Source organism: Kwoniella shandongensis, chromosome 1 (genome assembly GCF_008629635.2).
Source record: "Kwoniella shandongensis chromosome 1, complete sequence".
NCBI lineage: Eukaryota > Fungi > Basidiomycota > Tremellomycetes > Tremellales > Cryptococcaceae > Kwoniella > Kwoniella shandongensis.
In genome coordinates, this window is record NC_089287.1 from 1,152,205 (window position 1) to 1,176,382 (window position 24,178).

Sequence of the window (24,178 nt, forward strand, 5' to 3'; positions counted from 1 at the left end):
GACAATATCATTTACGTCTGTCTCCCACACCTCCCCCGAAGGGCATATCACCATGTCACAAACGCATTGAGTATGTAGATTTATAAACGGTAGTAATTGGGTGCCCAGATGTCGTTCACAAGGAAGGAAGGAGAAAGACTTACGATATTACTCACCTTGATAATACCCTCGATCTCAACTTGGTTCGAATCATAGTGGAAAAGAGGAGAAGATGCAGACTCGAAAGCGGGGCAAGTCGTTTGTCATAACATTATTGGTCGTCAGTTCTTGATGTACACGAGAAGTGATGTCCAAAGGGACACAGGAGAAAAAGAAATGATAGGTCGAAATGAGAACCCATTGCGGTATGATACGTGATGTTTGTTTGCAGGGATTGTCGTTATAGATGTTGGATTGAGCCATGAAAGGGAAGATGCTTTTCCAGATTCTGGTAAGCAGATAGTGCGAGATGGACTCAGATGATGACGTTGAACGAGTAGTTGAAAGAGACCAGAATGTCGATGCGAGTCCCGGTTGGTAGAGATAGTAAGTTCTGGTGTATGCGCTTACTCTGCAGAATGACAAGTCAGTCAAGACCATTCTGTCCAGTTCACGCGAATAGTAATCAACTCACCAAACGCCTCCGTCCTCGCCCTCTTATTCTCCATACTTTGTCCATCTTCAGCGCCTTCATCCTCCCTGGTTGGTCTCTTGACATTCCTCGTCGAGTCCGTGACATATACTTCTTGGTCGAATCGCGTATCAAATCCTAATCCGTTTGCAGGTCCATCCCCTTCTGCATCAGGTGGAAGTTCATCATCTTCATCCAACGTCTCTTCCGTCACACCTCCCGATCCTTCCTCATCACCATCTTCATACGTGCCTTCGTCGTACTCTTGATTTGTGTCAAAGGGACTGGCAGGTTGTGTGTCCGGGACATAATCGCCCTCATCGGCGTGAACGGTATCTGCTGGACTACCAGGTGCAGTATCGCCCTCGTATTCTTCATCTGTGGTTCAACCGCGGTCAGCGCCGAAATCGGTCATCTTGAGAGACTTGACACTTACAATCACGGTCGTAAACTTCCTCCGCTCCATCATCGTTTGCTGGGGGTTCCGCCCCTCCCGCCGGCTGCTCCACGACTTTCGCTTCCAGTTCCTCCCCCTGCTTCTGCTCGACAGTTTCAAGAGTAGTCTCGCTCTCTTCTTCTGGGATAGTGGGTATACCTCTTCCCAATGCTCTGTTGGCGATATTATAAGCTTCCGCACGCTCTGAGAAAGTGAGGGAAGCTTCGGATTCCGAAGGTGTGGGGGTTGCGATTATCGTGGGTTCAGCTTCAGACGCTGCCGCTTCGGTCTGATCATTACCAGCGGGTTGCTCTTCGGCAGCTTCTTCTTCGCCAGCAGGCGCCTGATCAACATCGTTCTCGTTGGCTTCTGCATTCGCTTCTGCGGTCGGTTGCTCGATGTTCTCAACCGCTACTTCTTCTGCTATCACGACTTTATCGTCCTGGACGACGTTTGTAGCTGATGCAGACTCTGTCATATCTGGTTGTTGAGGATTCGGTGTATCTTGCTTAACGATAGTTTCAACTATTGGAGGGGGTGGCAAGATGATTGTCAGTTGGTTGGGGATCTAATATAGTCATGTCAGACAATCACTCACCACCTGTTGGTTCCTCGCCATCCTTCCTTTCTTCTTGTTTGTCACCATCCCTTTCTTCTTCTTCTCCGTGATCGTCCCTTTGTTCCTCGCCCTCCTGTTGCTTTTGATCATCGTGTTTTTGTGGCGCCTCGTTGACATCATCGCCCGTTTCAGGCTCACCACTTTGCGCCGAATCCTCCTCCCCTTCGTGGCCGTGCTCACTTCCAAGCACTGGTTCTGCCTTGGCTTCACCTTCTGTCGTTTCATACGACTCCTCTGCTTCTACACCCTTCTTTGACCCTGTCTCTTCTTCGTACTCTTCATACTCTTCTACTTCGTCTCCTTCTTCGTAATCTTCTTCGTATATCGCTTCATCATTCTCTCCTGCTACCGCTCCTTCTTCAGCTTCAGCAACTATATGTCCATCCTCTTCGCCTCCAAACGCAGCTTCGCCTTCTGTCAAATCGACTGCTGCTTCGTCACTCTCACTTTGTTTGTCGTTGACAGCGTCTAACTCTGCTTGTATAGCATTGAATCGAGTGATGAATCTTGATGTTTCCCATGACAAGTACAGCTGCACCGGCGTCGGTAGACCACATCCATGATGGAGGTGTATTAATTCGAGGAATGTGATAGATTGTAAATTGACATCGTCCTGTAACACATCGCAACCTAGTCAGCACATTTACTTGCGATTGGTCTGTTTATGAGGGGGGAGGGACGAGACAACCTACCTCATTCATCTTTAGATCCATCTGTTTCTCCTCGATCACCAAACCCCCATTCTTCACCAAACCCTCTTTGGCACATTCCGCCCTTATTGCACTCCAAACATCTGCTAAGCTCGCCTCTGCCAACTCCAACTGACGGTCTTGCAACCATACTGGAACATGAGCTGGATCACTTTCTAGCGGTGCGAAGAGTGTTCGAGCGCCGCCGAGGTATGAGGGGAGATGGAGTATGATGGGTGGTAGAGACGTAGCATCGATCGGGTAATCTTCGTCTTCTTCTTCTTCTTCGGCTTCGTCGTCTTCTTCGTCTATGCTGTTGTCACCTTCTTGTTCGACTGCTTCGCCCTCTATTGGGATATCGTGCTCTTCCTCGTCTGCTTCGTAATATTCCTCTTCACCATCGTCATCTTCTGCTCCTTCAACGTCGGCATGCTCAACAGCACCACTACCGTCATCGTCCATATGTTCACCGACGCCATCTTCCCCATTTGATTCAGTTGCTACCGCAGGGATAGGTACAAGCGATCCTGATTGCGACGATTCGCCGAGCGGAAGAGCGGTTCGCGGTTCGGGAACAGTGATAAACTCTTGCGGAGCGGACGAGTCATCTTCAGCACCTTCAGCTCCATCATGGGAAGGCACTTCCTCTGTTTGCGGGACAACAGGACTGAGCGAAATATCGCCAGAACCAGCGTCCCTCTCCACTCCTTCTCCTCCTCCTTCGCCACCGTCTCCACCCGCCGTTGCCACCAGCGCTGGTACTGGTACTGGTGTCGACTCATCCTCGTGGACTGGTGTCATCTCCGTCTCTGGAGCAGGGGGCGATTCGAGTGGTTTACCAAATGGGTTCGCCGTGATACCGTACGTCGTCGATGATGGCGTCGCAAGAGGAGGAGTAGAGATGAATGGATTAGAAGTAGGAGGTGGGATGATGATATTTTGCGGTGCTGAGACGATAGGTTCGGCTTCCATCTCCCCTTCTTCTTCAACGATAAGTTCTTCTTCCTCCTCTTCGCCAATCATCATAGCATCTCCATCGTCATCTTTCACAGATCCAGAATGACCGACACCTTGTCCTTCTTCGTAATCTTCGTCCATCCGCTCATCATCTGTTAACGGTCGATCGTTGTCGACCTCCATTGTGCGTAAGTGGATCCCTACTTGTGACTTGATCTTGTTGTGCGTTCTGTGCTTTCCTTTTCAATTTGGTATAATGGTATGACTATGTCGATGAAACTTGATGCATGGTTGTTTGGGAAAGAATAGAAAAGTGGAAAGAGTAAGGAAAGATCAAATGGATCAATGGGAAAAAAGGCGTGCTTCCTCCTTCCAATGTGGCAGTTTGTCAAGAGTGGTCAATCCTCATCTTCGCTCTGTCTTTTCCTTGACGGCGAGGCAACCGCGAACAGGCAAACATAAGGGATGCATATACGAAGTAATATATCGAAAGGCTTTTTCTCCCGTCGCCTATCCTGATCATACATGTATGAGAAAATAAAGGTCTTTACATTAAGCGTCTTCTTTCTCCTTCTTTCCACAGTCATTCTCTACCATAAAATACTTCGTCATTATCCGCCTCTCAGACCTGGACCGCGGTGCCCGCCTTGAGCAATAACCAATGCCTACCGCCTACTGCAACGAGGCTAGCTGAAAGACTCCTCGGTTACACTACTTCGCCATCCTATCCCTCAGCTTCTTCACCATCGAAGTCTTCCTCTTAAGTACATCGCCCCCGTTGCCTGGAGCACCTTCGTACACCGGACTGCCTCTACCAGGTTTAAGCAAATCATTGAAATCCGGGATAACAGGTGCGACGGGTGGAGCCGGAAGATGTTTCACTCGATTGGCAGGGACGGCAGATACGCCTGGTGCTGGTGTAATGTCGATAGATTGTGAAACGGAAGCCTGTCGTTCTTTCCTGAGAGCTCGCATAGCCCTTGCTTTTGAACTTGGACTTTCGACAAGCACGAATCCGCTTCCTGTAGCGTCGGGGATAGTCTCACTGTCGTCAAGTGGATCGTCATCAAATTGGGTAGCGGCCACAGGCAGAGGGGGAGCAGTGACAGTAACACTAGCGTCGGAACTAGCACCAGATCCTTGTTTCTGAGGAGAGTTTCGACCCGTCGAGTGTCTCGAGAAGAAATTAGGTCGTCCTTTCTTATCGTTGACGAGTTGACCATCGCTGACTCCTTCGACAATGGTTGAGGTTGCGGAATTCCCGCTGTAACTCGTCGGAACTTGTTCGCCTGGCGAGTAGGGCTTCGGCGAGTTGCCACGCATGTTGGGAGATTCACGCTATTTACAACCATAAGGGAAGTACCATTATATCACGTCAGCCAAAACATACTTTACAATATTTTCTATCAATTTCCGATCAGATGCCCGCCACGCCCGCGTCCATGTCCAAACCGCCCCAAGCCAACAGCCGACTAGTGCCTTCTAGCACTTCTGTCTTCCGACATCACACGCCTCCTCTCCGGTGGAGGGGCCTCATGCCGTAGCCCCAAGACTCCTGTTCCCCTTTTTCCGTGTTCGTGCGCAAAGACATCCTCTTCTGCATCCCCAAATCTCCCGTCGTCTCCCAGCTCCTCCTCCGCGACCACTGATGAATCTTTCCATCCTGGACTGGGCAGAGGCGGTTTTGGCCCGCCCAATCCGTGGTTCATCGACACGCTTCGTTGCCCCGAGGTAAAACCAGGGCGAACATGAGACGTCGGGTTTCCGCTTTCAACGGATCCGGGCCTCTGACGCACCATGGTTTTAATCTTCTGCATCAAGCTCTTGGTTCGCTTGATACCTCCGGGTCCAGCTCCTATAGCGGAGATCTGGCCAGATCGTGATGTTGGAGGAGCGTGTTCTGAAGTTGGAGATGTCGAGTTTTCCTTGATGGGTGGTGAGCGCTGTCCACCGCCAAGACCAAGTCGAAGACCAGGCGATCGCATCGGTTTGCCGCCAGGAAGAGGTGCGCTGACCGACTCTGGCGAATACAAGTCTTGGGCGACTGTGATTACATCAGTATGCTTCTCCAGGTGGTAAGTCACAGACGTACTGTCAATCGTCCCATCATTGGGTGAGCTACCAAAGTCTTCGAATGGCTCGGCTGCGAGATCACGTCAGCCCATATTGTTCGAATCCAGTGACAAGTTTAGCTCACGATCATCCATGCCCCAGGCCGCTTTGAGAGCTCTCCTCTTCGCCTCTCTCTCCCGCTGCCTTTCCCTTCTCGCTTGCTCAGCCTCATCGACTTGCTCGCTCATGTCTGGGAAATATCCACCACTAGCCGGCATACTGGTCGAGTATTGGCCTGTCAACCCTCCTCCACTGACACGACGATTCGCTGCAGGGATTCCCTGGCGGGCGCCGTACTGAGAACGTCTCGCTTGTTGCTTTTCGCGGTCGTTCCCATCCACGGGAATGTCTTTAGCGGGAGGTGCGGGGGGCGCTGATAGAGAGATGGTAGTTGGAGTAGTACGAGGTGGAGATTGGACGGGCGGTTTGTTGAACGCTTGCATAGGCGCTTTAGCTCTCGGTAGATTGGCGTTGCGAGACGGCGCGGCAGCATCATATGGACCAGCGCTAGGAGCATCATCATATCAGCACGGGTCATCAAGGTATTCGTACATTGCTGCCTGGTGATACTCACTGATGCCACACTGTTTGGCGAGACGAAACATTTGACGTCAGCATCGCTCTGATTAACAAAGCACATTGTCACTCACTAGCACTGCCCAGTCCTGTTGGATCCCAAGTATCAATCACATCCGCATGTCTACTTCCTTTCTTATCCTCTAGAGCCTTTCTCTGACCCGCCGTCAGTTCCTTGACGGCAGGGGGTTCTGCGTTGAAAGCGTACGAGTCGGATGACATCGATCGACGAGTCCTTGTTCTGGGGCCCGTAGGCGAGGAAGGACCAAGAAGATTGGCGGAGGAGGAGATGGAGGTGGATGCACTGTGGGTGCGTAAGGGTGGACGAGTCGGGTTTCGTCGGGGTTTGGGAGTGTGTTGTGTGGATGACATGATAGTAGTTGGAGATGGATGCGGTATCATGTTAGCTGTGTTCTTTGATGACTTTATTCGCCGCAGACTAGCTGTCTCAACAAAGAAACGCCGGAGAGTGGATGTAGGCATAGAGAGAAGGCAAGGTGAAGAGTTGTGGAAAGATATCAAAACGGGGATGTGAGGCTGAGAGGATACCACGCCGCGGATAAACCCCAAACAACCTTGTTTCAGACCCCTCCTTTGACTGCTTATCTGCGATTTCCCCATCCCCCAAAGCAAGAACAGTGACCACCTTTGACAGAGTGACCCCACCGTCTGTGTTCACGCAATCCCTCGTCATCATGCGACGACATCATCCCCATCCCAAGCTCTCGCACACATTCTCTCGATGACTTATAATGATGGACGAAGGTTAAACTCACCCTGTATGCGCTCTCACAAACTTTGTTCTACTCGGCGGCACTTCTCCGACACCTTCTACACCCAATCCCAACGATCCTTTGGGGTTATGACCGGTTCCTTGAGGGGGTCTATACCTTCCTGATTCAATAGGAGGGGGTTCAATCTCATCCTCTTCGAACGGGTTACGAGGTACTTCTGCAGTTGTGATTTGTTGCATCCTCGTTGATGGAAGAGCAGGTTGACCACCGCTGATAGTTGACATGTCTGGTGATGAGTGGGAGTACGAATGTGTTGGTTGAAAGACGTTGTCGTTATTGCCGTCGATGACACTCAACCTCGATGGGTCAGATGATGACGAGAAGTCGAAAGCGCCCGCAGAAGGTATATGTGGTGAAGGTGTACGTCTCGGTACAAGTGGGTCAAGAGAAGGTGGCAGTGGTGCTCTAGACGTATTGTTGTTGTGTGTATACCCCGTACCTCCGTCTTGGTTCACCAGTACAGATCTCCTCGACGAGACGCTATTCTGATTCGAGTTGGACGCAGATGACGTTGATCTGATCTGGACGGAATCGCGCACCGCATCCGCTAGATCAGAGTTGATGTATGATGCGGATGTCGAGGATGGTGATAGGAACGAGGATCGATCCTTTGGTGGTATTTGTGGAGGTGGCATGTTTGTAAAGAGTTACCTTCGGGCGCGTTGAGATGCGTGTGGACAGAGAGGGGGTTTGTGCGTCCGACCGGAGGAGGTTGAGAAAGAGAGGCTTGTTGTTGTCGCCTGTCTTTTCGCAGAAGTGTCCTTTGCTCTGACCTTTCCTTTGTTCCTCTTCTAGACCTGATCGAGGTTGTTTGGCGAGGTGGATGGATGAGTTGTTGGTGAACGTATAAAATGCTTCGGGGATATGGAGATGGAGATGTGGATGGCTAGATGGGTTGTCGCTTGTCAGGTGATGCGGGTGTTGGCGCGCTTTGTCCCAATTATAGTGATTCGTTTCTAATTCGAGCCTTGTACGATGAGAAGTGTCAAGCAACAACAATGCACAGACCACTTCTTTTAGGTGGTTGTTGTTGTTGTTGTTCGGACAGATACGATGTATGTGTATGTATGTTTGTATGGACGGTAATGTAAAAGTGATCGGATGTAATGTGGAGTGTGAGAGGATGTGCACCGGTGCGGAAAAGGGGGAAGCGAGCGAGCGAGGTAAAGTGCAAAGTACAAAAGTACGTACGGAAGAACGGCAGAAATCGCACCGACCGACAGAAGACGCGTAACTACACTGTAATAACGAGATTACTTATTATGCCGCCGCTGGCGGAGAGAAGAAAGGGTCGGATGGTAAGTAGAATAAGGATATTTTGCGGAGCTTCCACAGGGTATGTAAGTCTCCTGCCCCTTACCAGAAGGCTGAGCAGATGACAGAGAGCAAGTTGGACGAGTTGAACAGACTGGGAACGTCGATTGAGGATGAGTACCATTACTACTTTGTATTGGGTCAAAACATCGGGTACCTCATCAATTCACACAACATCAAGCAAGCAGACATAATCATTCCGGCCCGGGCTTGCTCTTCGAAAGCTCTTCCTCTGCTCTCCTCACTTGGAAACGAATCTCTCAACCCCACGGTAATACCAATACCAATACCAACACCATGAGAATTAGGCGACAAACCCACATCATCAGCTCCATGTTACTATAATTGCCGCCAAGGAGGAAAGGGACGATCTAACGAAACCCTCTAGTGATGGTACAGTAGTTCAACCGAGAAACAAAGTTAATACACTTTTACCCTGGTTACCGTCCATCCATCCATCCAGGACTTTGCTCCACGTATTTACCGGATATTTGTATACTTGTTGTTCGTTTATGCTTGTTCAGGTCCACTTATTGCTGACTCTGTGTGTGGGCCCGTCCGCCCACAAGAACACGTAGTGACTAATGGACCGACTCGTGTAAGAATTGAGTAGAACACAGCTCCGGTCAGTACCGTTCGAGCCGATATGATCTACGACAAAGACAAATCTGACGCACTGTAGTATACTGTTGCATACCTCGAGTTGGGTGACGTGCCGGTCCATAACCTAGCTAATGGAGTCGGTCCGAACCTGCACCCAGCAATTAGGTGTATATTAAACTTAGTAGTGAGCATTAGTACAGGATCACAGACGATGCAGTCATTCATGTCCGTTAGCTCGGAGGTGAAACAGGCTAAGTAAATGTGACCATGACCAGATACCGCCGGTTGGAGTATCAAGCCTTGCTTTGCCATACTTGTGAACAAGCTGCATGGAAACATAACAAGCTTCACCTGTATCAATTCAAAAGCTGATATGCATTGATGAGACTAAAGATTGTAACTTGACACATTTACTCTACAGATCCCCTCATATACGTTTCTATAACCTACAACACCAACCACACACGGACAACCATACACATCTGCCCCTCCTGCACAATGAGACATGAAAAGATCAAACCACCAAGCCCAATATGACTTAGATTTACACACGCACACATAGATACACACGGATGATCAAACTATCAAGGCAGCTCTGACAGGACTACCATTCGTTATACCATCGCCAGAAGATCTTCCCTTACTCGTCGCTCGCTTCGTAGTGTCTGGACTCAGAGCACGGTCTGTGATGTGAGGAGTAGGAACGACCTGACCACCCGTAGAGGTGAGTAACGGCGTTCGTTCTGCCGAGACAGTGAATCCACCACCGCCATCTTCCAGATGTCGGAGTCGTTTTCTTGATGAAAGATGACGACGTCTCGAACCTCTGTCGGATTGGGTCGAAACGATAGGAAGAGGTGGTGATGATCCATAGATCAGAGATTGGATCATGATAGTGAGATCGAACATGAGAGTACCTCCTGAACCTAGCAAATATCTACGTTCGTTCGGGCAAAGGTCAACCAACGACCACCTTGAGAACGTCTGACCTGTCAGACTCACGGAAGTGCTTCCAAGAGATAATGACTGGCCTCGCCTGGATCAGCCCCGCCAGCGGGGTTTAGTAAGATTGACGCGACATAGGTGATGTTCCCTAAGAATGCCATCAAGAACAGCAAGATGGACAATCCTTCTACAGATTTGCGTTGGAACTGCAAGTGCGACAGGAGGGCCGGACGTCAGTTTATCACCACAGCAAATCAAGAGGGACTGATTTCACTCACATTCTTCCATATTTGTGGTAATCGAGACGTTAAATACAGTGTCGTACAGCTCCAAGCTGATATTCTCCCTATGATTCTTTCTAGGTTCGGCTCGTAGTCCGGAGGATGGGTTTCACCGCCATGATCATGATCATGTCCCGTGCCGCCGTTGTCGAACTCGAGCAGTAGATAGGGCGAGCTATCATGATGTATTTCTGACGATGATAGCGAAGTGTGATGGGTTAAGGGCAAGGGATGTCGTGGGAGTATAGGATTTGAAGGTGAGGCAAGAACAGTTCCAGAAGTCGAAGCGGCCCCTCCAATCTTTCCAAAACTAGCCGAGGAACCATTCCACCCTGCTGAACCGACCAACAATCCCAAGCTCATAAATGCGACACCGGCAGCTCTTCTTCCTCCTCTCCCGCCTGATCCCCTCGCGAGACTCAAGCTCCGACTCTGACTCCTCTGATGTTCTCGTGTCTCCACGGCCGTCGGACCCTGATATAATCCCAATCCATATCCTTCTCTCGGCAGACCTTCAATCTCGTCTACGACGTCCTCCACTGTTTCGTCCGGGGGTGTGGGAACGATGACAGCATCAGTTCGTATTCTGGATCGAGATCGACCTCTATCTCCTCCTAAGTCCAGCAAGATCCCCGTCGACTGAGTCAACCTCGCCGCTGCTGCACTTTTGGGACTTGACGCTCTCGTACTTGATTTGGAAGTCCTCCCCGACATATCTGAATGGAAACTCTCCATCATCCCTTCTTCCCCGCCATCCTGTCCGTCCACCAGCTCAGTCATTGAAGCATTGGTATTGCTATTATGTCTTGAACCCATCAATCTAGCTCGAGAATGACTTCTTCTCCGACTCGCTCTCTCTGCTGCTCGTGCGACATCCAAAGCAGCTTCGTAGATCGCCGCGTACGATCCGTCAACAGTAGGGGAAGTGACGTTGATATCTGGATGAAGATGGTGGGCGGACGACGTGGTCGTGTAGTGAGCTCGTTTGGGTCGAGGACGTGCTGTATGTGGGGGAGGAGGCATGATAGTGCTGGATGAGGAACGAGTCCGAGGATGGAGTGGTGGAGGGGCACTGTGTGGAGGGAAGATCGTGGACTGATGCGGGGACGCAACGAGGGAGTTGTATGAAAGATATCGAGGGGCTGGCGAAGGAACGGTTGCTACAGTTGGGGTCGAGCGGTAGTGGAAGAACTGGGCTAGTAGCGCAAGGTCCACTATGCAAAAGTATGCTGCGAGGTAGGTCTGAGAGAGGGACACAAAGATCAGTATTGTGAAGCACATCACACCTGCAGAATTCGAGCGAGTGGTTGAGAAGCTCACTTGAAATGGTAATTGATCCGTCAAAAGGCATCCGACCAGATTTGTGATATCACCTGCGACGTGATGAGGGTCAGCTGCCCGGGGCAATGTATGATAGTATGACATTGGTGTAGTCTGTCACACTTACCAAACATCCAGTTGACCAGGAATGGCAGCGCCAACCCCTCACAAGACTTGAGCGTAGCATTTTTGATGACTTGGCTGTGGGTGAGATGGAAGATACAAGTCAGTCTCCTGGTCGCCCCACTCGGACAGACAACAGAGGGGATACCATTTCTACCACTCGCACGAGACTCAAGATACGATCCGAAATCGTCACACGAGCACATGGGAGACACATGAAGGGGAAGAAGCCAAATCAACTCACGGTAATTGAGCACACAACCAACATCCTATACTCGTATATCCCAAAACCTTTGCAAGCAACACTTTGGATGATGGATCGAGTGTGATGGACCAAACGTCCATCGTGAAAGAGAGTGCTTCGAGTCTTCCTTTCCTGGATCTGTTGATCTAATCAATCATACACAAGTGAGGGGGACTAGGGAGGAAGGCGTGTGAGTCTAGTCGAGGTGATAGGTGTTGGGAAGACAGTCCATCGAGTTGGTTCCGATATGCGACAGTGATACGAATGCGATGGCTATGCTATGCTATGCGAGATGTATGTTATAACAGTGATGAAGTGAACACAAAAGAGAGCAGTTGATCAAGAGAGCTGGAATCAAGTGAAACTATAACCATAAAGTGAAGCTACATCATCTTCATCTCCATGCACTCATCTCGCTTGACCCAAATTCAATCTAATTCCTGGACTCCTATTCTCCTATTCCCATTTTGATCCCGCCCCACCATAGCTCCCCAACGAGCCTTATATGATCTGATACAGAGCGTCGAGCAACATGATAATGCATGTCCATTCATGTTACGCAACGTATCTGTTCTTCTAGCAGGTCCCATGCGAGCCACTTTTGGAGCCTGGTCGTCAATATAGAACTCGGCACTGGGAGCTCTCGACTTGACGACAGACATGCCACACCTCGCTTAGCATCATACTCGGGCCTTCGCGTGTTGAGCGGCGCACTTGATACGTGTACTGTTGCAAGTTTGGCCAAAATACAATCCATCTTCTCAGCTCAGCTATGCCCGGTGCAACCTCGATTCGTTCAGCTATCACATACAGTCAGAAGCATCAGTGGCTCGAGTCGTTTGTATGTAAACAAATGTAAAACGCCTGGTGGACGTCCTGCAGCGGTGATGACCGACTTGATTGACTGCGATAAGGAAAAACGAATCTGTTCATTGCATTCCATCTGATTTGATAGATAGCAAAATCACAATGATAAGAAGTTCACAATAGTGGGGTATCTCTCCCTCTCAGCTCATTCGATCCATCCGTCGTTGCTTGTTCTTCTGTACACACACGTAGGGAATAGTCTTTCGTCAAACGGAGGTGATGACTTCTCGATCAGCTACCGACGATGATCGTCCTCCGACCGAACAAACTCAGCTCCTCGGTACATCCCAACCGACTTTGGCATCTTACTCAACCTCACATTCTTCGCCGTCCAAGTCCCAATTGAGAGAACATCACAACATTGCCGGTCTATCTGCTGGACGATTCCGACTCGTTTGTCTCTCGTTATGGTGTACGACCTTTCTCGTCGCATTTGATTCGACGCTCGTGTCTACCCTCATATCAGATATCGGGTCCGCCTTCAACGCTTCCACCCTAGTCTCATGGTTAGGAACGTCATACCTCCTCTCAGTATGCTGTTTCACACCTATCTACGGTCGATTGTCCGACTTGATAGGAAGACGGAATGCCCATTTGACGGGTCTCACTCTGTTCACTTTGGGAACGGTAGGATGCGCTATCGCACCTTCGATGTATGCGCTTATCGGGGCAAGATTCCTAGCAGGAGCAGGCGGTGGTGGAGTAGCCAGTGTAGGGGCAATCTTGATGACTGATCTTGTCGATTTGAGACATCGAGGTCTGTATCAGGGTTACACGAATTTGTTGTTCGGATTGGGAGCAGGGTTGGGCGGACCAGTAGGAGGTTGGATGTCAGAGAAATTTGGATGGAGATGGGCTTTTGGGACTCAAGTACCGTTGTTGATGATCAACGGCCTTTTGATCTACACTTTCGTCGTGATACCTACTTCTGCAAGACCGCCGCCTCCTCCTCCGCCTCCATCATCTCGAAGTGATCTACCTACAACGGCTACGGAGGAGGGGACACCTCGTAAACCCAATTGGAGGACCAACCTCGCTCGAATCGACTATCTTGGATCTATCACTTTGGCACTCGCCGTCGCATCCCTCCTACTCTCGATGTCAATTAAGACTTCCACGACCAAGTCAGATGGATCCGATTACACTTTCAAGGACCCCTTGATCTGGGGTCTTCTGCTATCCTCGGCCATCCTTACGATCATCTTCCTACTTGTTGAGGAGTATTACTCTCCTGAACCGATCCTTCCTCTCAAACTTCTTACTCGTCGAACACCTGTCGCTATCGCCATTTCCTCGTTTACGATGGTGACCGTCCAATTCTCGATCCTCTACAACATCCCATTGTATTTCACGATTGTGAAACTCCGTTCTTCCTCGGTGGCAGGGGCACATCTCTTGCCCAATTCGATCCTCATCGGGGCGGGATCATTGTTTGTTGGATGGTTGATGAGACGGACAGGTAAATACTGGTGGTTGGGTGTGATCTGTTCGCTGTGCATCGTCGTCACTTCCATCGGGATGTGTTTCTGGAATAAGGATTCACCAAATTGGTTGACCTGGATCGCACAGTGTCCAGGAGGGTTTGGATATGCGGGAGTGTTGACAACGAGCTTGGTCGCGCTCATGACTCATGTTCAGAGAGCGGGCAAGGGTGAAACGTGAGTGCGGGCGGCTATTTCGCAGGAACGAGACTGACGAGCTGACTGTCTGTATGTCACCCATCCTAGTGCTGTCGCAACAAGCAGTAAGTGACAAGCGCCTCGATTGACTATCATGTGACAACCCGAGGCTGACTGCGTGACTTCACAGTGACATACCTCTTCCGGTCCATTGGTCAGGTACTCGGTGTCGCCATCACAGCTGCTATCGTCCAGTCCGTCGTGTTGAAGGACTTAACTCGGGCAATCACAGGACCTGAAGCCAAAGAGGTATGTTTAGCCGAACGTCACGGCGTTTCTTTCTCAAGTCGTATCTGGCAAATGCTGGTTGACCCAACCTCAGATCATATATACGATTCGTCACTCAACCTCGTCAATACGAACCCTTCCTGCAAAATACCAACTCCCCGCGGTAGACGCATACGACCACGCACTTCGTCTTGTATGGAGATTCAACCTTGTCGTGTCGATCGTGACGGTGTTAGCTCTTATGATTGTGGAAGAGGAGGAGATGCCAGGTAGGGAGGAGCTGAAAGCGCAACGGGAGCAGGCAGAAGAGCAGGAGTAAATCTATAGACATAATGGGAAGTATAGTGCTAGGTCGTCATCTTTGTTACTGGCAAGGAGCTTGCTTATTTAGTGAAAGAAGTGGACGAAGGATCTTGACATGTCGGAACTATCAATCATAGACGTATAGAATTGCTAAACGGATTGCTCGTATGCATTCATACACTGCAGAACAAGATCAGGAGTAGACTTTCACCAGGTCTGATCGAAAGCGATAAACTTGCTCGCAGGGAACTAAGCTCCCAGTATGCTGCTTACAGGTGTCATCAGTGATCCATACCCTTCTTCCGTTGCATAGCCCCTCCGACTCCGCGATGGACAAGCTCCACACCGGTACTACTACAGACTCGCATCATTACGACCAGACCACGTTCGTCACAAGTTGACGGAAATGCCGCGATCCGTTGAACGGTCAAATCGCCTCTCTCGGGCGCCATATGTAGGAAAAAAGGTACGCGATAAACTTAAGTTTCTGCTTATCAATCACTTAATCAGCCGCTGCGATAATCATGAATTTAGCGCTATTTGGGATTGTTTTCAACACGGGTCGTGACGATGTCTTGGCGTATCGTGCATGCTGTATGGTACAATGTGCATGGAACAATGTGCAAATGAAAGAGATTGTCGGTTAACTCGATCATTGTCTGACTAAGCTGCTTATCAAGCATAATGGTGTGACGAGGTTGTGAGACGTCGATTGGTATGTATAAAAGGACGGTAAGGTGTCCGACACTGAACACAAAGTAGAACGTACCGTATCGCAGCGAATCATCCTGCCTTGGAACCAACAGACGACCCACAAAGTAGTCTACCCGAAGCCAAACTCGCTCAACCTCTCGGATTCGACTGACAATGTCCCTCCCTGTCCTCACGCACCATGATCTCCCTCTCCCTTCTTCGGGAGTGACGGTCCACTACACCCTCTCCGGTGTCCCAACTTCGCCCACGATCTTACTACTTCACGGCTTCCCATCCTCTTCAATCCAATTCAATGCCCTCTCTCCTCTCCTCGCTGGGGGTGGAAAGGGATATCGAGTCATTTCTCCCGACTTACCAGGATTCGGATTGACTACCGTCCCTTCCAACCCTTCCCGTGCGGGGTACGAACATACTTTTGAGAATATGGCAATTGTAATTCGTGAATTCATCGATCAATTGAACATTGAAGAGTTTATGGTTTACGGATTTGATTATGGTATGCCGACAGCTTTCCGACTTGCCCTTCTCCTAGAACAAGAACAGGAACAGAAACGACACGCCGAAGACAAGGACGAGGACGAGAGACGAGTTCCAACGATCAGAGGGATAATCTCGCAGAATGGAAATGCGTATGAAGAAGGACTTTCACCCGAGTTCTGGAGTCCTCTCCAATCGTGGTGGAAGACAAACGATCGTCATCATGCTCCTTCTCGACAAGCTCTAGGCCAATTCTTATCCGATGCAGAAAATCTCAAATCGCAATATTTCGGTAGTGGTACAAAAACATCGGATCGAGTGGATCGTATTGATCCTCTTTCGTACAGGATCGATCATTTGCTCAATATCAATGGTCAAGACCATATAGATATTCAGCTCGACCTATTCTACGATTATCAACACAACGTCGCTCTTTATCCATCTTTCCAACGATATTTCCGAGAGAGTCAAGTCCCACTACTCGTAGCGTGGGGTGAAGATGATGTCGCATTCGATCCGAAAGGCGCAGAAGCGTACAAGAAGGACGCAAATGTCTACAAGGGCAAGGCGCATCTCCTGGATGGACCGCATTTCATACTTGGGACTCATGTCCAGGAGGTGGCAGAGTTGATAGGCAACTTTTTGAATGACATCGCGTTTTGAGAAACGATGGTGGGGGGAAGGTAAAGGGACACATCCAGCCAGTGGTAAAGGACAAAAGGTTTAGAGAGGTCAAATCAGATGCATTATTTGCATTATGGATCGATGCAATCATTAACACTGCAAGATACTATATACAACAAGCACTTCTCACAATACATGAGATTATGCGCTTCCGAGTCGGAGTTTTTTCTGAAGTTCATGATCCTTCTCATTAATCAGTCCTACGATCTGTCACCTTGCATCCCGTGGGTGTTCCAATTGTATGCTTGTTGCTGTTGTCGTTGTGGTTGTTGTTGTTGTGGTTGCTGCTGCTGCTGCTGCTGCTGTTGCTGAGTTTGATCCGGAGCATACTGGCGCTGTGGTTGCTGTACGATCATCGGTGGCTGTGTTTGTTGCTGTTGCTGCATTCCTAGATCCTGCTGCCATACATCTCCCGTCGTCCACAATCCTTGAATGTCTTGACCGCTAAACGAGAGCACCGAAGCATCAGTACTACTTCGCGAGATTGTTGTCCGATGCACAATCAACTCACGTGTAATCGCTGAAGAGCTGAGTCCACACATCGGTCTCTCCCGGCATCTCTTGCGCGCCAAAGGTCATATTACCCAGACCCATCAACTGAGTCTCAAAGCTCTGCGGGTCGAAAAGCGTATCAAAGTTTTGCATCTGCGGTTGCGGAAACGATGAGGACTGATAATACTGTTGCTGCTGTTGTTGTGATGGGAGAGATATGGGGTTGCTAGGGGTGTTGATGGGTCCACCGTACCCCAGGTTCTGGTGCGGTGGGTCCATGGTCGCATAGCCGTTAACTGGTGTTGGAAGGGCGGTGCTACTTGAGCTGTCGGTGGCGGTACGGGATGTCGATGTCGATTCATGTGTGGGAGGTGCAAAGGATTGAAGGGTCGATGGCGATGAATCAGATCGAGAAGAGATATCTCCTTGCTGCGGGGTATGGGATGAATGAACTCGGCGTAGTGCGTCGTCTTCCGCATCGATCGGAGGTAAGGGCGGAGCTGCACCGCCATTTGGTCGAACAACAACTTGCGGTTCGTCTCCCGACCTCGATCTCCCTAATACCGATTCGTTCTCGTAATTGAATGCCCTTTTTTCTCCATGATCCACCCCGCCCGCCTTAGGCATGTCGGGTTCTCTAGCCAATTCCACCATCATATCCGTCATCTTCCCAGCAAGTCGCCAAGTCATTTCCAACTCCTTCATCGCCGCAATGCAACGCTTGATATCCCCGACAGCCCGCTCTCGCTCCTTTGGCGTTTGCTTACCGGAATATATATTGATGAGAAGGACGATGTTGGCAATAGCAGCCGGGATCATAAATGCGACATTGAGCGCTCGACCTGGTAATTCTCCTTCCTGTCTTCCCCGACGCAACGACGCATCGAGAATGTTGCAGATTGATCGAGCAGCGTTCGCACAGATGGCAAGGGAGGGTAGACCGGCAGACACTTGATTGCTAGGTGTAGGGATGAAAGGTCGATGGACCAGGATTTGGCAGTAATAGTATTGTGCGTAAAGGACCGCAGACTGCGAAAAGATTCGGTAATCGGCCCGTGTAGGATCCCATCGTAGCTCATCTGGCACATTGTCAGCCCACGAGTTGAGCGCCGAGTCTAGCTCGACGACCACAGCCCTTTGGGCAGCAACGTCAGCACGGTGTTCGGGAAGTTTGTTGATCGCGTATATTGTTCGCAGTGCCGCTCCAGTGATGTGGTCGAGCTTCAACATCTGGGTGAAAGCTGCCACCTTTGATATACGAGCTCCTTCTGGCTGTTTGAAGTTGCGTGCAGGGTCACCGGTGTCCCAGTACTCGTCATCGACATCGATCGGATAATCAGCATCAAAGTCGGTGTCTTGAATAGCGACAGATCGTCCAATTGCGGCACAATTAACTCGATCAATATGATACAAGCACCAGAACGCGCGGTTGTATAACGCTCGTTCGATCGGATCAGCGTGCATCAGGGTTGCACGCACGTGAATCCCTAGTTCTTGCGCTGACCTCAACCCAATACCGGACAGTATCCACATAAGATGTGGAATAGCACTCCCTTGCAGGAATTGACAGATGAGGACTTGAGTCTGGAATTCGTACAGATTCGGTCCGTGCAGAATGCTCCTGCCCATACGTAGTAGTGCCCTGATGAAGTGCCAACCAGCCGAGTAACGAAGCGTACCATCGGTGTCGGATTTTAACCTTTCTTTCCCCTCAGTCGTCATCGAAAGGTCTGTCGGCCAAAGTACACGGGGATCGTCGATAAACCTCGCTCCATTCGCAAACACCATTAGGCAGACTCTCGCGAAACCGTGATTGCTCTTGTAGAGACGTGAGTCATACTGTCGTTTGAACCAGATATGGTTCAGAAGGGGAAGATGTAGGTTGACATGGTCGAAATATGCGTCGATGAGCTCGATATCCAGACCAGGTTCGGGCCAGATGGACCAGTCAAGGGGATTCAGGCCTTCGTTGGCAATGACAACTTCCCACTCTGGCACCTGCCAGTATTCTGGTCGTTTGTTGCTGTTGATACCTTCAACGAGATGAGTGGTGTCGAGGCCCCGATACTTGAGTTCGTGGAACGTCCTCATCAGATGAGCACCCGAAGCCTTTCCGTGGTATCGCCAGTGGGCATCTCGGACATCCAGCTTGCTCATCGTTGTCGCAATTGACAGGTGGATGGCAGCTTGCTCTTCTGTGTCTCCCTCTTCTGGCGGTCGGCTAGGATCCTGTTCATATGCTATCCAAGGTTTCGATCCTAGCACTCTGAGTGGTGGTGAACCAGCTTGAGTAGTACTCCCATCGGGAGAGGCGTCGGGTAGCTCAGATGCACCGGGTTGGGAATCTAACGAACGAGAGGGCGCTTTGAACGGTTTGACAGCGGGATATGGAGGTATTTGAAGGGATCGGAGGGATTCGCGGTAAGTATTCAGGTCGAAGTCGTCGCGGTCGGGAAGAGGTCCAACGTATTCGCTGAAATCGACAGATGGATAGAGCTGCGCGGAGGAAAGGGATTAGGTCCGCAAGAAGTCAAGTAGCCAGCTGTATAGTTCGGCTCACCTGCCGTAGTATTCTTTCCAGACGACCGCACCGTTGTTCCAATGTGTCGAGATAGCTATCAAAGCAGTGTGAGCGGCACCGTTGCAGAAGAGGAGTAAATGGAGACATCATAACATACCCTTTGGGCGGTCCTCTTCTCTTTGCGGCCTCTACGTATGTGCAGTCCAGGCCGTATTCTTGGCAATGTGCACATTCTATCCCAAAACTATCAATACTGAACCGCATCTGGTGGATGAGCGCACTCACTGCTTGCGCTTAGGCTATTCATAGGTCCATCGCATTTGATCTTCTTCCTGCAGGCAGAGTCAGCGTTGGTATTCTTTGATATCGTGTGGAAAGACGTACCTTCTACACACATCGCAAGCTCGCTGTGTATTGATACCATGCTCAGTCGTAATCATTTGGTGTTGCTGTTATTCAGTCCTCACTCACCTGTATTTTCCTCCTCTTGGCTTCTGCTTCAGCCAGATCCACCTGGTTCTGACCTGATCCGCCAATGTCTAGACTATTACTCCCGCTCCCACTCCCACTTCCATTCCTCGCTGGGGTAGACATCCTCCTTGGCGACACTTGTTGTATGGGCGGAGTAGACGATGAGCTTGTTGTTAACGGCGGTTGATTCTTCATATTGTGTGGTATGCAGGTCGCTTCTCGAGGAGTATGCTGCTTGTTTGGCGCAACAGAGGCTGATGGGTATGCAAGTGCCGATGGTGTTGATGATGAGGATGAGTTATTGATGAGGACGATTGCATGCCCGTGTGATAGTTGAAGAAAAAGGGGAATGAAATGATATGGCCGAGAGTGAGACGTAATCGACACTTTATTGTACAAATGTACTCGGCTTGACCGTCGGTCTCCCTTTACTAATGAATCGTAAGTTACTCGTATTATAGTATAACAGTGCACTGGGCGGCGGCGGCGGCAGTTGACTTTATCGTATGATGTCGAGTCGGTAGGTGGGATCGACTCACGTAAGTTTGATTAATATATGATGATGGAACTAGATTGACCCCGTTCAACGGTACGAGTACAGTTAAGTATACTCGTAGAGTATATAAAGTCTAACGATAAAAAAAATACACTCGATGACCGGTGGCCGAGCCGAGGGTTTAACGGATCAAAGTTGACTGCGGAAATGCATCAAGTATGTGACTGATAGATCAGATCAGATCAGATCCGCATCACCGAATCTGACTAAAAACACGAGGTGGCGTCAGAACCGCCCCTGTTCGACCAAGGTCAACAAGAAGATCGCATATTCACTCATCTTTACCGGAGATCTGACAAGGAGTTTAATTTAGTCCAGTGTATTCTTACATATGCAATTTCTCTGCGGAGAGAATCGCACAAGCACCGCCGAGGGCAGTGAGGTCAAACAGCATAGGTCGTCTCACAGACACCGCGGAAGGAAGGAGTAGAGGGAGCGAGGGTATCTTGGCCCGACCGCCGAGCATGAGCTCGGTCAATGGCCATATCACAGCCAAAGACCGAGCTTCGCTTGCTGAGCCAAGGAGGATCACAAACGCCGAGTCCGACTACTATGCAAAGATGACGACTATGATCACAAACATTATGTACAAAAAGGTGTCACGGAGACGCAATAATGCACTAACGTGCTGGGTTATATACTCCGCGGCGTATTCCCATCTTTATCCCTATGCTCATCATCCCATCCCACCCTTTCCAACTCCACACCGACCCCTCCTTCCTCTTGCTCATCATCATCATGCTCATCTATTCCACCTTCGACTCTCAGACCCGCTGCAGTCTTGTCTGGCTCGATCAAGAGACATACTCCAGAATTGATGACGGACATGAAAGCCATGAAAATCCACCATAATCGTCCACCTAGGACTTTACCATCCATCGAGATGGCATACAAGGCAGAGACCAATGAAGGTCCAATCACACGAGCCATACACTATGAGAAGTAGTTCGTCAGTGAAGCCCATTGAAATGCATCACACTCAGGCTAGTGCTCGAGAGGTGACCTGGCCTATCGCCTTACTCACTCCTGCAGCTGTGGTAATCCCATTCATAGCGCCGAGAGCCGTCTTATCCGGACTGGCAAAATTAACCAAGACCATCAAGAGACCATTCGACATATTCACAAGTGTCACAAAACACAGGTACAAGTTGACGCAGATCAGCGTCGGCCATCCTCGTTCCGCGGCATAGACTCGGGGTCCGTATCCATTCGGGTTAGAAATTGAATCATGAGGGATCGGCGTTTCTGTGGCGATTAAGACATTGCGCAGGAGAGGGAGGAAGATGTATATGAGTGGCCAACCTGCAGAAAGGAGTTTGTAGGCGAGTGAGATACCGAACCACCGTCGAAATCGTGTGAGCAGAAGGATCTGACAGAGAATCGTCCAAAGTCCATTGATCGCCATCACTATCCCGATAGCTTGAGCCTGAGGGTTGGAAACCCTAGTTAGTGGCGTTATTTGCAGAGTGCATGCAAATGATTTAGACTCACAGACATGCCTAGCCCACTGAAGAGGAAGCAATGGGGTGGAATGATCAGCATCATCAACCTTACACTCACATCGCTGATCACTCACTTGTTCGGGTCGAAGAAGAATAACAGAGATGCAGCTGTCCAACCTCCTTGGACAAACCTAACGCACATACATCAGACGCACACCTTAAAACAAGTCATCAATCACTCACGCATTGAGGAAAACGTTCCCCGTCATTACTTTGACTTTTCTGAATCTCATCAACTCCATAAGACTCCAACCTCCCCCTGGCTCAGGTGCTCCTCCACCGATACTACCACTTCGATTTCTCTCATAGCTTGATTTCCCACCTAGCAGCTCTTCCCTCGCTGCAGCTTCTGGGTCGACTAGCGTCTCTGCTTCCGAAACCAATGAGGCGGAGGACGAATGTCGTTTATGGTTCTTGATGAATGGAGATGCGAGAATGGATAGGGAGAAAGATCGACGTTGTCGAGATGAATTGGTTGAAGGTAATGATTCTTGGTAGAATATCAAGCAGAATAAGAAGCCTGCTAATGTGCAGGTTGCAGAGACGATACATGCTGCGATATCGAGAATCAGTAATGGGTTACGCCAAAATCAGGAACGACTCACGAAGGAGATATGGATGGACTTGGAAAGCGCCTATAGTGCCGAATATACTTGGATATGTCTCGAAAGGATGTGATAATGTCCCTCCCATAGCGTTGCTAGACGGTCAAACCACGTTAGCTGCCATGTCTGGTATACTAGAGGCAATGGAGAATGAATACTCGTCTGACTCACCCTATTATAGATCCCACAGTCCACGTCAAACCATACATCGCGAAAGCCTCGGTCGAATTGGTTTCGTCCGTGACATCACCTATTGCAGCTTTGATCACCTGCAACAGGTCAGCATCAGTATGCTTCTCTCCGTCAACCAGTGCCGCCAGATTGTTGATACAGGAGACTGGAGATCGCCTCGCTTGTCTTGGCAGTCGTGAGCCACACTCACCGCAACATTTCCGTTCAAAGCCCCACTTAGACATCTAAACACGATCATCATCCAGAACGATGTGGCCAAGCCGCTATTGTAAGATGGATAAGCATCGTTCTTCCCAATACAGCCAATGATGAGGTGGTCAGCGAAGCCAACTCACAATAATGATCCAGAGATCGCGACTCCTGCTAGTCCAATCAAGATGATAGGTTTCCGACCTACTTGACTAACGATAATCAACATTCGTCAGCCTTAATGATCTTTCGTGGTGAGGGCCATTTTGGATCCAGGGTGGGATCAAGAGGAGGATGGGTACTCACTCTGACATCTTCGCCCAGTGGTAGACGGTGAAGAATTGTACAAACGCAAATACCGATTCCTAAGACACCAATATCATTAGCTCAGTGATCAGGCTCGGAAGTGGAGGAGGAGGAGGGTCTGCAGAAGGTAAACACACAACTAGACCAGAGTAGAAGCCTATCCGATCGGGATTGTTGGTCACCCCTAGCTCTTCTACCATCTGGTTGATAAACGGAAATATGACTTTGGTTCCGAAGCAGGCAGATGATCAGCACTTTCCATACACAGAGGTGAATGGCACACTACTCACCTGTATAACTGACTACAGCCCACAACGAGTTGACAGAACACACCCATAAGCGTGATTTCCCTTCGTGAGTACGCTCGTCGACTCACTCGGTTCGGCCAGTCTGACGCCCATCAAAACCGCTATTTGAGCGACTGGTAGAGGCGTTTGTCCGCTCTTATGATTTGTCCCGAACATCTTGAAAACGCGATATGCTATGTTTCGTGCTCGTGCGCGTATTCGTTCTCAACGTTCGTGATTGAAATAGGAGTATCGGTCCTGGATTATGTGAAATGTCGGAGGGTCAAGTCGATCGTTAATTGTCGGAGGGGAAGTCCGGTGACATCTCTCGGTATAGGGAGGGATGGAAATGCGAGGCGAGACGAGTGTCCAGGTTAAGATCGCGTGAATGATGTGGATGCTGATATTGGGAGATTCTGATGCTTGTATCAAGTGAGGGGTACGATTCAGCTCATCCGCTCCAATCCACTCGAGTCTATAAT

At 49.7% G+C, this 24,178-nt stretch overlaps 7 protein-coding genes across 7 annotated transcripts; 2 read left to right on the top strand and 5 right to left on the bottom strand.

The window, feature by feature from the left end:
• Positions 1–545: 545 nt before the first annotated feature.
• On the bottom strand, positions 546–3,494 carry CI109_100410 (uncharacterized protein; the record flags this gene model as incomplete). Its single annotated transcript, XM_032002928.1, has 5 exons — positions 546–550; positions 614–988; positions 1,047–1,571; positions 1,645–2,278; positions 2,358–3,494. 5 exons carry the CDS (start codon positions 3,492–3,494, stop codon positions 546–548), a joined length of 2,676 nt encoding a protein of 891 aa, XP_031862735.1.
• A 528-nt stretch (positions 3,495–4,022) lies between these two features.
• Positions 4,023–7,428, bottom strand: CI109_100411 (uncharacterized protein; the record flags this gene model as incomplete). Its single annotated transcript, XM_032002926.2, has 7 exons — positions 4,023–4,649; positions 5,108–5,355; positions 5,404–5,454; positions 5,509–5,930; positions 5,998–6,007; positions 6,074–6,303; positions 6,776–7,428. The coding sequence occupies 7 exons, from the start codon at positions 7,426–7,428 to the stop codon at positions 4,023–4,025; spliced, it is 2,241 nt and encodes a 746-aa protein (XP_031862733.2).
• Positions 7,429–9,286: 1,858 nt separating this feature from the next.
• On the bottom strand, positions 9,287–11,724 carry CI109_100412 (uncharacterized protein; the record flags this gene model as incomplete). Its single annotated transcript, XM_032002924.1, has 6 exons — positions 9,287–9,647; positions 9,713–9,861; positions 9,934–11,178; positions 11,257–11,309; positions 11,384–11,457; positions 11,624–11,724. 6 exons carry the CDS (start codon positions 11,722–11,724, stop codon positions 9,287–9,289), a joined length of 1,983 nt encoding a protein of 660 aa, XP_031862731.1.
• Positions 11,725–12,709: 985 nt separating this feature from the next.
• Positions 12,710–14,716, top strand: CI109_100413 (uncharacterized protein; the record flags this gene model as incomplete). Its single annotated transcript, XM_032002923.1, has 4 exons — positions 12,710–14,148; positions 14,218–14,234; positions 14,300–14,418; positions 14,492–14,716. 4 exons carry the CDS (start codon positions 12,710–12,712, stop codon positions 14,714–14,716), a joined length of 1,800 nt encoding a protein of 599 aa, XP_031862730.1.
• An 851-nt stretch (positions 14,717–15,567) lies between these two features.
• On the top strand, positions 15,568–16,554 carry CI109_100414 (uncharacterized protein; the record flags this gene model as incomplete). Its single annotated transcript, XM_032002922.1, has 1 exon — positions 15,568–16,554. The coding sequence occupies one exon, from the start codon at positions 15,568–15,570 to the stop codon at positions 16,552–16,554; it is 987 nt and encodes a 328-aa protein (XP_031862729.1).
• A 221-nt stretch (positions 16,555–16,775) lies between these two features.
• CI109_100415 (uncharacterized protein) lies at positions 16,776–20,254 on the bottom strand (the record flags this gene model as incomplete). The annotated part of the gene is made up of 7 exons (XM_032002921.1): positions 16,776–17,019; positions 17,087–19,563; positions 19,628–19,682; positions 19,746–19,821; positions 19,874–19,920; positions 19,973–19,995; positions 20,060–20,254. 7 exons carry the CDS (start codon positions 20,252–20,254, stop codon positions 16,776–16,778), a joined length of 3,117 nt encoding a protein of 1,038 aa, XP_031862728.1.
• Positions 20,255–21,248: 994 nt separating this feature from the next.
• Positions 21,249–23,873, bottom strand: CI109_100416 (uncharacterized protein; the record flags this gene model as incomplete). Its single annotated transcript, XM_065966788.1, has 12 exons — positions 21,249–21,548; positions 21,640–22,041; positions 22,107–22,122; positions 22,192–22,248; positions 22,301–22,670; positions 22,723–22,817; positions 22,894–22,991; positions 23,105–23,177; positions 23,250–23,315; positions 23,410–23,468; positions 23,547–23,632; positions 23,786–23,873. The coding sequence occupies 12 exons, from the start codon at positions 23,871–23,873 to the stop codon at positions 21,249–21,251; spliced, it is 1,710 nt and encodes a 569-aa protein (XP_065822860.1).
• Positions 23,874–24,178: the final 305 nt, after the last annotated feature.